Source organism: Phacochoerus africanus, chromosome 12, assembly GCF_016906955.1.
Source record: "Phacochoerus africanus isolate WHEZ1 chromosome 12, ROS_Pafr_v1, whole genome shotgun sequence".
Lineage (NCBI taxonomy): Eukaryota > Metazoa > Chordata > Mammalia > Artiodactyla > Suidae > Phacochoerus > Phacochoerus africanus.
The window spans coordinates 3,485,767-3,498,350 of NC_062555.1; the positions used below are offsets into that span (position 1 = coordinate 3,485,767).

The 12,584-nt window shown below is 41.5% G+C and overlaps 1 protein-coding gene across 2 annotated transcripts in view; it reads left to right on the forward strand.

The window, feature by feature from the left end:
• The window catches only part of KCNT2 (potassium sodium-activated channel subfamily T member 2), a 344,132-nt gene that overhangs the window by 325,292 nt on the left and 6,256 nt on the right, over window positions 1–12,584 (forward strand). The window contains exons 25-26 of one of the 2 annotated variants that reach the window (XM_047755168.1): window positions 64–364; window positions 10,445–10,529. In XM_047755168.1, coding sequence (XP_047611124.1) covers window positions 64–364; window positions 10,445–10,529 — 386 coding nt within the window. The remainder of the gene's footprint in view (window positions 1–63; window positions 365–10,444; window positions 10,530–12,584) is intronic. The other variant, XM_047755167.1, reaches the window with a different exon arrangement.

Here is a 12,584-nt window from a genome sequence, read left to right on the forward strand (position 1 = left end):
TGGTGTGAGTCCAGGCCGCGCGAGTCCGAGCCCTCTGACCAGCGGTGCCCCTTGCTCTTGCAGTCTCAGATCTCCATCAGCGTGGAAGAGTGGGAAGACACCAGAGATGCCAAAGAGCAGGGTCACCCCCGAGGAAACCACCGCAACTCGACCTCCAGCGACCAGTCCGACCACCCCTTGCTGCGGAGGAAGAGCCTGCAGTGGGCCCGGAGACTGAGCCGGAAAGGTCCCAAACACTCCGGTAAAACAGCTGAGAAAATAACCCAGCAGCGGCTGAACCTCTACAGGAGGTCAGAAAGACAAGAGCTTGCTGAACTTGTGAAAAATAGAATGAAACACTTGGGGCTTTCTACAGTGGGCTATGGTATGCTCTTTCAAAGTATTGTATGATGTCGCCTTGCGATTTCTTGCCATTAGTTGTGATATCGTTGGCTCCCGTTTAGGTACCCAAGAATCACACGTTTGCTTCACAGGTCAGCTCGAAGGGCCTAGTGACCCGCAGCTAACCTCCCAGTGAAAATGAGAACAAGGATAATAACGAGAAAGCGCTAAAAACTGTTAAGGACTTGCTTGGGTCTCTAGACCCGCTGCTGAACCCTTGCAATGAATTATCTTAATTTCGATTTTTACAAAACTCTTCCGCTTTAGAGGTAAGGAAGTTATGTCAAGTAACTTGCTAATTAGCTTGTTAATAGCATAGCACAGCGGAGATTTAGATACAGTTCTGTCCGGCTCCAAAGTCTGTCTTACACACACACACACACACACACCCCATAGTTTAGAACCTAGGATGAAATTAATTTGAGACACTGGCCAGTAACTAAGTGGACCAGCCAAGGATGAACCAAAATGTATCTCTAAAATTTGTCTAGTTTCTTATAGTCTTATTTGTTGATTTAATTCTAACGCTAACACTAATCCAAAGGAAGGACAGATACTGGCCGCCTTTTTCTTTTCCCCTTCCTTTTCTCGTTCTTTCTCTGTCTGTTCTGTCCATCTGTCTCTCCAGAGCTCCATCCGTCCATTGTAACCCACCAATGAGATCATGATTTTCAACAACAGGCTTTGGAGTGTCCCACATCGTGGTCCTGTGCACGTCTCCATTTATTCCTAGCTCACAGGGGTTCATCCAGCAGCTGTGATTAGGTGGCCTTCTCTCTCGGTGGCAGGCTTTGTTGCCGGGCACAGGGAGTAGAGCAGCGACCTCTTCAGACAAGATCTCTGCATGTACAGGATTTGCATTCTAGTGGCAGCCGGTGGATTTGTGGAATTATTTAGCTTCTCCAAGCCTTTTTCTTGTGTGAAGAAGGAATAATAACACATATCTCATAGCTTTGCTGTGAAGGATGAATGAGATGGTGAATAAGGATGGGTTTAGCCCACACCCGCCATTCAGCTAATCCTGCAGACCCACTGTGTCTGTCCAGGTGTGTCCACCTGTGCTCTACTCCTAAGGAGAGTAAGTTCTTCTAACGCACCTCAAAAAACAAACACGTTTTGTACCCTTGGGGACACTGTTGTCTTCACTGAGAATGCATGCTATAAAACAATTATTGTTTTGCATGTTTGCCTTTCTTTCTTTTTTTTTTTTTTTTTTTTGCTTTTTAGGGCCGCACTTGCAGCATATGGAAGTTCCCAGGCTAGGGGTTGAATCTGAGCTGTAGCTGCTGGCCTCCGCCAGAGCCACAGCAACGCGGGGTCTGAGCCCTACCTTTGACCTGCACCACGTCTGCAGCAATGCCGGATCCCTCACCCACTGAGGGAGGCCGGGGACTGAACACTCTCACGGATCCCAGGTGGGCTCGTTGCCTCTGAGCGGGGCAGGGACTCCTGCCTTTCTGTTTTCCTGGGAGAAAGGGACTGTCCTGCTCCTGTTCACCCTTGTGCCCGCCAGCCACACATTTCCTGGCACATGGGGACCACTAACGGCATGTTGGTTGCATGAACAAATGGAGTTCTTACCGGTGAGAAAGCGGGTCTCAGATACAAGCCAGGTCCTTGGGTCACCTTGGCTGGGACACCCTTGAGCCAGCCCTTTCACTGGGGACGTTCGACTCCAAACCTTTTCGTGTCCCCACTCTACCCCTTACTCTTCCTGCATTGCTGGCAATATTTTTTTAGTGCTTTACAGATGAAAAATGTTTTAAAGTACTTTACACACAGTGCATGATGATTGATTTAACCACGAGTCATAATCTGATTTTTTCTGAGTAGGACTGGTCTGATCCAAGAAAATGAACAGATTTCTTTTAACCTAGTGGATATGAGACAGCAAAGAGAGGAAAAGGGAAAATCAAAAGATGAGTTTTCAAAGGGCTCTCCCTTGAGCAAAGACGTGCATGGTGGTGACGTCCACTGAGCTTAGACGACGACGACGACTCTGGGATAAACACATAAATTTAATTTGACTGCCTGGAGGACTTCAAATGGATAATGTTCCATAAGAAGCTAGATTTCTGCTGTCTGGTGCTCAAGAAAAAGAGATGCTTATATAGAATTAGGAGTCATCAGCCTATAGGTTTTCGTTAAGCCCATAGCAGTAGATTGAATAACCCCAGGTGAAGGACTACAAGAGAGCTCTAGAAAATGAATTGCTAGAAGGTTAAGGGAAGAAGTTTTTCTTTTTCTTTCTTTGGCCACACCCGAGGCATGCAGAAGGTCCCAGGCCAGGGATCAAATCTGTGCGACCACAGTGGCCTTAGCTGTAGCAGTGACAATGCTGAATCCTTAACCTCTAGGCCATAAGGGAACTCCAAGAAGTATATATTTTTTTAGTCAAGAGGCCAAAGTGTCTAGAACTGAATTATACAAAAGATGTGTGCTGTAGCTTCATTACGTGATTTGTCATTGCCTTGATCCTTTGTACTTTCGGAGGGGCCTGGTGCGATTGGAGGCTGGTCTCTTCTACTCATGAGCAGGTTTGTCTCCTACCTCAACGTGACATCACATTTTATTTCCTACGCATTTTACGATATGACAAGTTGAAATGTTGGCCTAGAGAACTAGGAGGAAATGATTAATAATGCAGAAAGTGTAGTGACATGTCACTGCTGACCCCAGGGAGGCCTGTATCCCTTGTATAGCATGTGTGAAAGCCAGATTTGAATACCTTGGAGGACTGAACTAAGATTTGGATGTGGTGGATCTCACGTATTACAGACCGCAAGGAATAGGAAATTCAGTCTATCTTTTTGCTCCACAATCTGTTGCTTCCACTGCCGAAGTCACATCGTGGTTGAAGAGGCATTGTTGAAATGTCAGTCGTTTTGTCCACATTTGACCCAGGAGGAAGGAGAGAGAGATCAGAGAAGAAATGGTTGTCTCCTCAACTGAGAGACATTAGCATGTAGTTGCATTCACCATTTCCACTATGACCCATTGGTCAGCAAAGATATTTGGTTTGTAGTGGCCTAAATATGATAATGAAGAAGACAGATGAAGGCTAGAAGAGACAGTTCAGACTCTGTCGTAGCAGAGGTTTGTAAGAAATTCCACTGTGAAGGCCAGGTGAGAAATATGGAGACAGTTGATGGGGAAGTGGAGAGGGGAGGGGAGGGGGACTTTTTTTTTTTTTTTTTTTTGAGATCAGTGATATGAGCATGTTTAAATAATAAGCTTAAGCCACTAGTGAAGAATTTGAAAGAAACACAGGAAGGGGATCCCAGCTGGAGCCTTTGCTTAGCTCTTTGGAAGTAAGGAAAGATGGGTGTTTTAAAATGCATAAACATGTAGGTATTTTGACAAGGAGTAGAGAAAATAATGCACCAGTTCCTATGCTCATTTACAATTAAATTGCAGGCTGTAGGGTTTTTATTTAACTTTCTCTGTCCTTACATGCATACTTTCTTCTACCTTGAGATTAAGGGTTGTCAAAAGCAATAGAAATGATAGAATTATAAAAATCACATTGTGTTTTTCACAATATACATAAAACAGTCTCCGAATAGTAATACAATGCTACTATCAACAGTATAATTGCTAAAAAATAGGCATGTTTTTAATGCGTTCTTTATATAGTAGAGTCCAAATAGGGATGTATAGTAAAATTAGGTCTCGTCAAAGTTCTTCTTGGTGTGGTTGTAATATCAATTGGATGTAAATTTAGACTCATTTCTGTTTTCAGTGTCTAAGAACTGCTTTTTATAAAATTTAACTTTGCTTCTTAGTTGTATAAACTATACACATAGTCCAAAGTCCGATACTTAACACAAGATACAGTCAAAGAAATTGAACATCCGTCCCCCCACTACACATAACCTCCGTCTTCCCTCCGGGCAGCCTTTCTTAGTTTTACTGTTTACAGGCGACAGCATGACGTGTCCTTTTTCTCACATTGTTTCTTTCACTTGATAGTATATCCCAGAGACCACTGACTTAGTAAAATGTCCACGCGGTTCTTATTTCTTTTTACAGCTGCCTAATACTCTGTTATATAGATGCAACATAGTCTCTCTAACTAGTCCTTCGTGTCTTTGCTAAGCACAGAATCTTGCAATTAACACACACATGCATAAATGTTCTTGTGTTTTTCCCACTGCATCTTGGGATGGATATCTAAAAGTGAGATTGCTAGATTCAAGAAGTATATGTATATAATTCATATATATATATATATATATACACTATATATATAATTTTGCTATTGGAAATATGTTCCTCCTTAAACGTGTACTATTTTGCATTTTTGCTAGCAAAGTATGAGAGACTCTATTTTCCCAAAACCTTGCCAAAAGAATGTGTTGGTAGATTTTGCATGTTTTGCCAATCTAATAGATTTTTTTAAATGTTATCTCAGTGTGTCTTTTTTTCCCCCTTTTTATGGCCACGCCTGTGGCATATGGAAGTTCTCAGGCAAGGGGTAGAATTGGAGCCACAGCTGAAGCCTGTGCCACAGCCATGGCAATACCAGAGCCAAGCTGCATCTGTGACCTACGCCACAGCTTGTGGCCACGCCTGATCCTTAGCCCATTGAGCGAGTCCAGGGATCGAACCCACACCCTCTCAGAGACAATGTGGGGCCCTTCACCTGCTGAGCCGCAACTGAAACTCCTCCATGTATCTTCCTCTTCTGTGAGGTTGAGCATCACTTTGTGTGGCTGAGTCATTTTCAGAGGACTGCTTATATCTCTAGACCATTTCATAGATTTATTTTTGTTATTAATACTGCTTAGAAGGTGCTCACATATTAGGTAGATTAGAAGTGTGAAAATTAATTGCAGGTATTTCTCAGCTTAGTCTTTTTCCTTTACTTTTGTTATTTAGTATTTTAATGTAATTTTTTTATCGTTTCCAATATTACTGATTGATTTTGAGTAATAGGGACAGATTTCTCAATTTAGAGATGAATCCCTCTATGTTTTATTTCATTACTTATTTGGTTTCACATTTTGCATTTAAACATCTGAACTATTTGGAATTTATCCTGGTATATGTGATGAGCATGGGAACACATTTTTATATTTTGAAGATATTCTCCTGTATTTAGTTATGTAACACCCCTTCTTAAAGTACACACTCCATTTCTTTCTTTTTTTTTTTTTTGTCTTTTGTTGTTGTTATTGTTGTTGTTGTTGTTGTTGTTGTTGTTGCTATTTCTTGGGCCGCTCCTGCGGCATATGGAGGTTCCCAGGCTAGGGGTTGAATCAGAGATGTAGCCACCGCCCTACGCCAGAGCCACAGCAACTCGGGATCCGAGCCGCGTCTGCAACCTACACCACAGCTCAGGGCAACGCCGGATCCCCAACCCACTGAGCAAGGGCAGGGACCGAACCCGCAACCTCATGGTTCCTAGTTGGATTCGTTAGCCACTGCGCCACGATGGGAACTCCTGCACACTCCATTCTATTGGCTTCTGCAGATTTTTAGATCCTGCTTTTAGTAGAGCCCCAATTGTACATGTTATTGGGTCTATTTCTAGACTTTCGATTGTAGTTACAATGGTCTGTCTGCCTGTTCCCACAAAAGCACCTACTGTTTTAATTGCAGCGTCTTTTCTGTGTATTTCAATATCTGGTAGCGCTTGGGGCGCTGCACTTTTTCAATATTTGCCTAGCTATATTTGGATGCTTCTCCTGCATTAATTTTATACTTAAATTGTTTGCTCTAGATGAAAAGAAAGTGTTCTTTTAATCCTGCTTCTTCCTGGCTCTTTCAAATCCAGATTCTATCATCTAATCCTGCGCTTTCAAACCTTTCATGTTTCCTCCTTTCCTTTCTCTTACTTCCTCCTCTGAGGAAATTAGGTCTCCTTCCCTTAGTCCTCACACACAGCCACACACACCTTACACCCACACACACCCACACACACACGCCTCACACACACACATGTATGTACACGCCTCACACACACGTATGTACACGCCTCACAGTCCTCGCTGGCTCCTGTTTTCTTTCTTTTATTGAACTAATTGTATTCCACGCCTTTACATTAATACTCCACATTTACTTTTTTTTCTTTCTTCAAATTTTTTCTTTTGTTTTGAGTGACAGATGATTTGCAATCTTGTGCCAATTTCTGCAGCCCAGCGAAGTGATAGAATGGAAATGCAGTTCCAACTGAAAATAAAAAATTGAGAGGAGCTCTCGAAGCAACTATATTCATGAGCGACGACACATTGTTGGTATTCAGTAATCATTATTGGTATCAGTATCTGTAGTATTTAAAACATGAGCTCCTGTAATAAGATGTTGTTTTCATTCCTTCATTTACAAGTGAATTAAGAGAAATAGGCTGAGTTTTCGCATCCATCTTCCCAGTCAGCACATGACCCTGAGTGTTCCAGGATTAGAAAAGTCATGCTATCTGATGGTTCAGTTCTAAGGAATGAAATTGTCTTCGTTTGTCAACAGGTGAAAGGGATATTTTCATTTACATTCTTTTCTTAACAAAAGCCTCAGATGCTATAGTCAGGTCATCGTAGGATTTAATCAACTTTTCAAGCTGTGATTATTCATGACTGTGCAAAAACACACTTAGAGTCCATGTAAATGCAATCCTGCAACTCTCAAGGCAAGCTGATTGTTTCAAACCTCTCGGATGGTTCTCCTGCCACCCCCAGTTGTTTCCAGGCTTATTCAATCATTTACAAATTCACCTTTTTTATTTTCTGAAAATTTTTATTATAGTTTATTCACAGTGTTGTGTCAATGTCTGCTGTACAGAAAAGTGACCCGGTCATACATATGTATACATTCCTTTCTTATGTTATCTTCGATCATGGTCTATCCCAGGAGACCGGAAACAGTGCCCTGTGCTGTGCCCTGGGGCCTCACCACTTATCCTTTCTGAATGTAATAGTTTGCATCTACTCACTCCAAAGTCCCAGTCTATCCCTCTCCCTCCCCGCTGCCCCTTGGCAACACAAGTCTGTTCTCTATGTGTGCGAGTATTTTTTTCTGTTTGGTGGATGGGTTCTTTTGTGACATATTTTGGATTCCACATATAAGTGATATCATATGGTATTTGTCTTTCTCTTTCTGACTTACTTCACTGACTATGAGAATCTCTGGGTGTATACATGTCGCTGCAAAGAGCATTATTTTGTTCTTTTTTTATGGCTGTGTGGTTTTCCGCTGTTATTTATGTACTACATCTTTTTAATCCATGCACCTGTGGATGGACTTTTACTTCCGTGTCTTGGGTATTGTGAATAATGCTGCTGTGAATACAGGGCGCATAGGTCTTGGTGAATTGTGCTTTTGTCCTAGTATATGCCTACGAGTGGGATTGCTGCATCGTATGGTAGTTATATATTTAGTTTTCTGAGGGACATCTGTACTGTTTTCCGTATTGGCTGTAATTTACCTTCCTACCAACAGTGTAGAAGGAGTCCCTTTTCTCCACACCCTCTCCAGCATTTGCTATTTGTAGACTTATTGAGATGGCCGTTCTGACTGGTACGAGGTGGTCGGTTCCTCACAGTAGTTTTGATTTGCTTTGCTCTAATAATTGGTGACGCTGAGCGTTTCTTGCGTATGTCTTCTTTGGAGAAATGTCTTTTTGGGTCTTCTGCCCATTTTTCGAGCACTAACACAAATGCACACACACCCTTTTGTCCTCTTTTTGTCTCGTTTCCTTCCTTTATCGAACCAACTACATTCCATATCTTTACATTATTACCTCACATTTCTTCTTAACCCATTTGCAGAAAACACTATCAAATATAAAAGAATCTTACTTTCCTTGCTCTGTCTGGAGCAGTATCCTTTCCTGGATCTCTTTCTCTGTCCTCCTTTGAATTTAAATTTTCAACTAAGTATTTGCATGAGACTTATTTCAAGTCATCAGACTTGGAGAATAGTGCTGATTTATAAATGATACGATGGAAAAGCTATTTTTATATTGTTTAAAGGGGAAAAAAAGTATATGTCAAATAATAGAAAATCAAAAAAACCTGAAGAACACAATCTAAAGAGTCATTATTAATACTTAATCATTACCTATTTAATAATTAACCATAAACATATGTCCTCACTCTGCAATTGGTACAACACCAATTTCTTCCTTTTTACTTGCCTTTTCCTCAGCATATGCCATGGGTTCTCCCATTTTAAAACCTTCTCCATCTCTCCCTCCCTGCCTTTCTCCCTTCCCAAGTTCCAGCTGATTGAGTTAGCCGTCTACTCCACTAGCTGGGATTGGCAGATCTAGCAAATAAAAATAGATGACTCCCAGTTAAATCTGAATTTCAGATAAACAACAAATGATTCTTAGTATAAGTGTGTTACATCCAATAGTTGGTACAGACATATGTTTTAAAAAATTGTTAGTTTTTTATCTGAAATTCAAATGTCACAGGAAATTCTGTTTTGCCCAGCAACCTTATCCCCACGGCAGTATTCAGTTCCTTGTGTCTGCTCTGGAGATGTGCAACCAAATGAAGTCCTCTATTTGAATATTTATCCGATGATCTTAAGATGGTAAGAGTTTTACCAGCAAATTTGTGGTGGATTGAATTATACTGCAGTTTATCTGCCTTGTAAGATAAGGCACATCTGCATCTCAACTTGAAATATCATAACTGAAAATACGGCCTTTCGGAGTCACGTGGCAGGTTTCTTGTTAGAGGAACATAGCAGATGTTACTTTGTGAATGTAATATATATTTTCCAGTTAGGAAATTATCAGGGTCCCCTACTTTGGCCTCTTAGATCTTTAGTTTTATGCAGTTATTTGAGTATTGATGTATCTCTGTTGGAATGAAATGTATTCTTAGATTGTGGATCAAACTGCGAAATTTGGTGCTACTTTTAGGAAACCAACTTGTCTGCAACTGAAATGGGCTTTGCAACAGTGTCCTCCCAGCCTAAAAACTTAACTCGTAGGAGGATTAATATTTATCCAGCATGTGTCCACATGGCTTTATAATTTACACATTCTCACAGCCTTGGCAGCGTGAAAAACCCCTCAATCCCAAAGCAGTTGTCCTTTGCATCGTGGTGTCCTGTACGCCAGGTCAGCTCTCCAAACGTGAAGTCTGTCAGCGTTTCAGAGTGAACTGACACCATTAAGAGGGCTCAGGTTTTTAGTTTTTAAATAGTTTTGTTTTAGAGGGAAGACAAATGAGTCCGTGGTGCACTTCCCTTGAAACTTACCATCAAATTCTGTTCCGCAGAATTCTTTGCATTTTGCAAGAACACGAGCATGTCTTGTATTCGATGAATCATAGATCGAAGTCAAATGCATTCAGGGCCTCCGCGCTTCTTAGATACAGTTCTCCTATGTTTTTTAAATGCAATGACTTTTTACAGAGTTTCTCATATGAGTGTTCCTGTTTGGGTGGGTTTTTTTGTTTTTTGAGGTTTTTTTTTTTTTTTTCTTTTTATGGCTGCACCCACAGAATATGAAAGTTCCCAGGCTACGGGTGGAATTGGAGCCTCCGCTACAGCCACAGCAACTCAGGATCCCAGCTGCATCTGTGACCCACACCGCAGCTCATGGCAACAAAGGATCCCCGACCCATTGGGCGAGGCCAGGGATCGAACCTGCATCCTTAGGAATACTAGTCGGATTTGTTTCAGCTGCACCACAATGGGAGCTCCCGAATGTTCCTGTTTGGGATGGCCATCTATAACCTCAATTTTTTTTATAACTATGAACCATTTTTTGTAACTATTAACTTTTTTATAACTAATAATAAATCAAATAAAAGTTTATTCTTTCAACACTATAAAAGCTAACAGGGTAGATTATAAATGTGGTTGCTCTGAACAGAATTACAGACTTTATTTTTAACATCTCTTGGAACAAAAAAATGAGTACCTGTCAGATATTTCCAGGGGCAGTAATTTGAAACTAGTCCAATTACGTACGCAGTCAGGCTGCAGGCGAAACCACAGCAAGCTGTGGTTGACAGCTGTATGGTTTGAAGATAAGATGCACTAGAGTAATGGCTGTAATTTTCTGGAAGTCGTCTAACAAATTTGGCATTTATTTATCTTCTAGATGAAATGAACGATCATCAAAGTACCCTCTCCTATATCCTGATTAACCCGTCTCCAGATACCAGGCTGGAGCTGAACGACGTCGTGTAAGTTGGCCTCCGAGCTCACGTAAGGCGGGTAGTTTTAGAAAACCACTACTTTATTTACTGTTGTATTTTTATTTCCACCAGGATAGCCCCTTATTTTATTTGTGACATAGATGCTCAAAGAGTCGAGGTCTGATTTTTGTGTTCAGTAGCAGATGTGTTTTATGTGTTGCTGTAATACTATACGCAGACACTGTAGGACTACAGAGGCGAATGGCAGGAGGAAAAGGCGGCATGGATGTGGTGTTCCGGGAGCCACACACACACTGGGACAATTCGTAGAAAATACGCGGAGACAGAGAGAAGGGCTCAAGCGAAAACCTAAAGTATTTCGCACTAGCTGGTTCTAAACACCTTAGAGAGTCTAAAAGCTAAAGTGAAATGGGTCAAACCTTTTTGAGAAGATCTATGGTAGTAATTTGATTCATCAAAACCTATGCATTATGGTATTGCTTTAAAAATGTGATCTCGGGAGTTCCCTTCATGGCTCAGCTGTTCACGAACCTGACTAGGATCCGTGAGGATGCAGGTTCGATCCCTGGACCTATTCAGTGGGTTAAGGATCTGGCATTGCCATGAGCTGTGGTGTAGGTCGCAGACGCGACTCGGACTCCAAGTTGCTGTGGCTGGGGTGGAGTCTGGCAGCTGTAGCTTCAACTCGACTCCTAGCCTGGGAACTTCCATGTGCTGCAGGTGTAGCCCTGAAAAGCCAACAACAACAACAACAAAAAGTGTGATCTAGGAGTTCTCCTGTGGTGCAAGGAGTTAAGGATCTGGCATTGTCACCGCAGCAGCCGGGGCAGTGCTATGGCCCGGATTCAACCCCAGCCTGGGAACTTCTGCATGCTGCAGGTGTGGCCAAAAAGAAAAAAAAAAGGTGCGAACTATAGAGGTGAATAAGGCATTTTCCCTGATTTCATAATGCTTATATTCTAATTAACAAAACTACAATTTAAGCGTAAAAATTTAATAGCAGTATATAATATGACTTTGTCACATGACTTAAGCATCAAGTAAGTGAGACAGCACTTTCCTAACTTCAGGAAGGAAGACATTCTTGTGAGCTACAGTGATCACAGGGGAGGGAGGTGAGCTAGACTCTCAGGGTAGATGGGCTTTTCCAGAACGGGGAGATGGCTTAGAAACACACTGCCTGGGATTATGTAATGTGAGTCAGCTGGCGATACTGCAGAGCTCTATTTGACCAGAGTAAAAGCTTGTACTGTTAGCATTTCTCTTGTTAATTAGTTAAACATGATATTGGAAACATTAAACCTGACTTTGGAAGGACCTGAAAAGAAAAAATAAGGAATTTATTTTTCAACCTTATAGGCAATGGGCTGCACTTGGGTATATGAATAAGGTAGTAGCAAGATTTTAGAAAAGGCATTTTGACAGTTGTTGGTATGAGCCTAGGAGAGAAATTCTAATAAGAATCTGACCTTGAGGTTCAGGGTCTGAAGCTGAAGCTGGACCAAGGCTTACAATAGACAGTTAACACTATATTGTATTGATGACATTAAAAAAAAAAAGGCCAAAGATTCAAAAGTCTTGGTTAGGTCCACTGTATGTGTTTGTTTCTATAACTTGGAAATGAGGTCATCGACTAGGAAGCGTCAGAACAGTCTGTGTTGCAGAACATAAAATGCATCCATGCAAGTGGTTTAAAACCAAAACTAGGAAAATACCAGCCATTAGAAACCTGTTGCCAGTTTTGTGGAGGCTTTGTTTGGCTGGGGTTGGAAAGGTAATTTTTTTTTTTAAAGAAATATCCAAGAAACAACAGAATTGATTGGCATGATAGATTTGGGTTGAAGTAGGCCTGAAAATAAGGAAAATCTCTTTAAAAAGCTGTTATGCGGGTGTGAGGGAGATAAGAAGCTGTCATAATATCTGGATAGTGGATTATGAAGTCAGGGGCCTGTGTAGCTAAATCTATTCCCCATTTGTCTGGAAACTGAAAAAGGTGGGGTCTTCATGTGGCTTTAAGATTTCAAATCTAGGAGTTCCCGTCGTGGCTCAGTGGTGAACGAATCCAGCTAGGAACCATGAGGT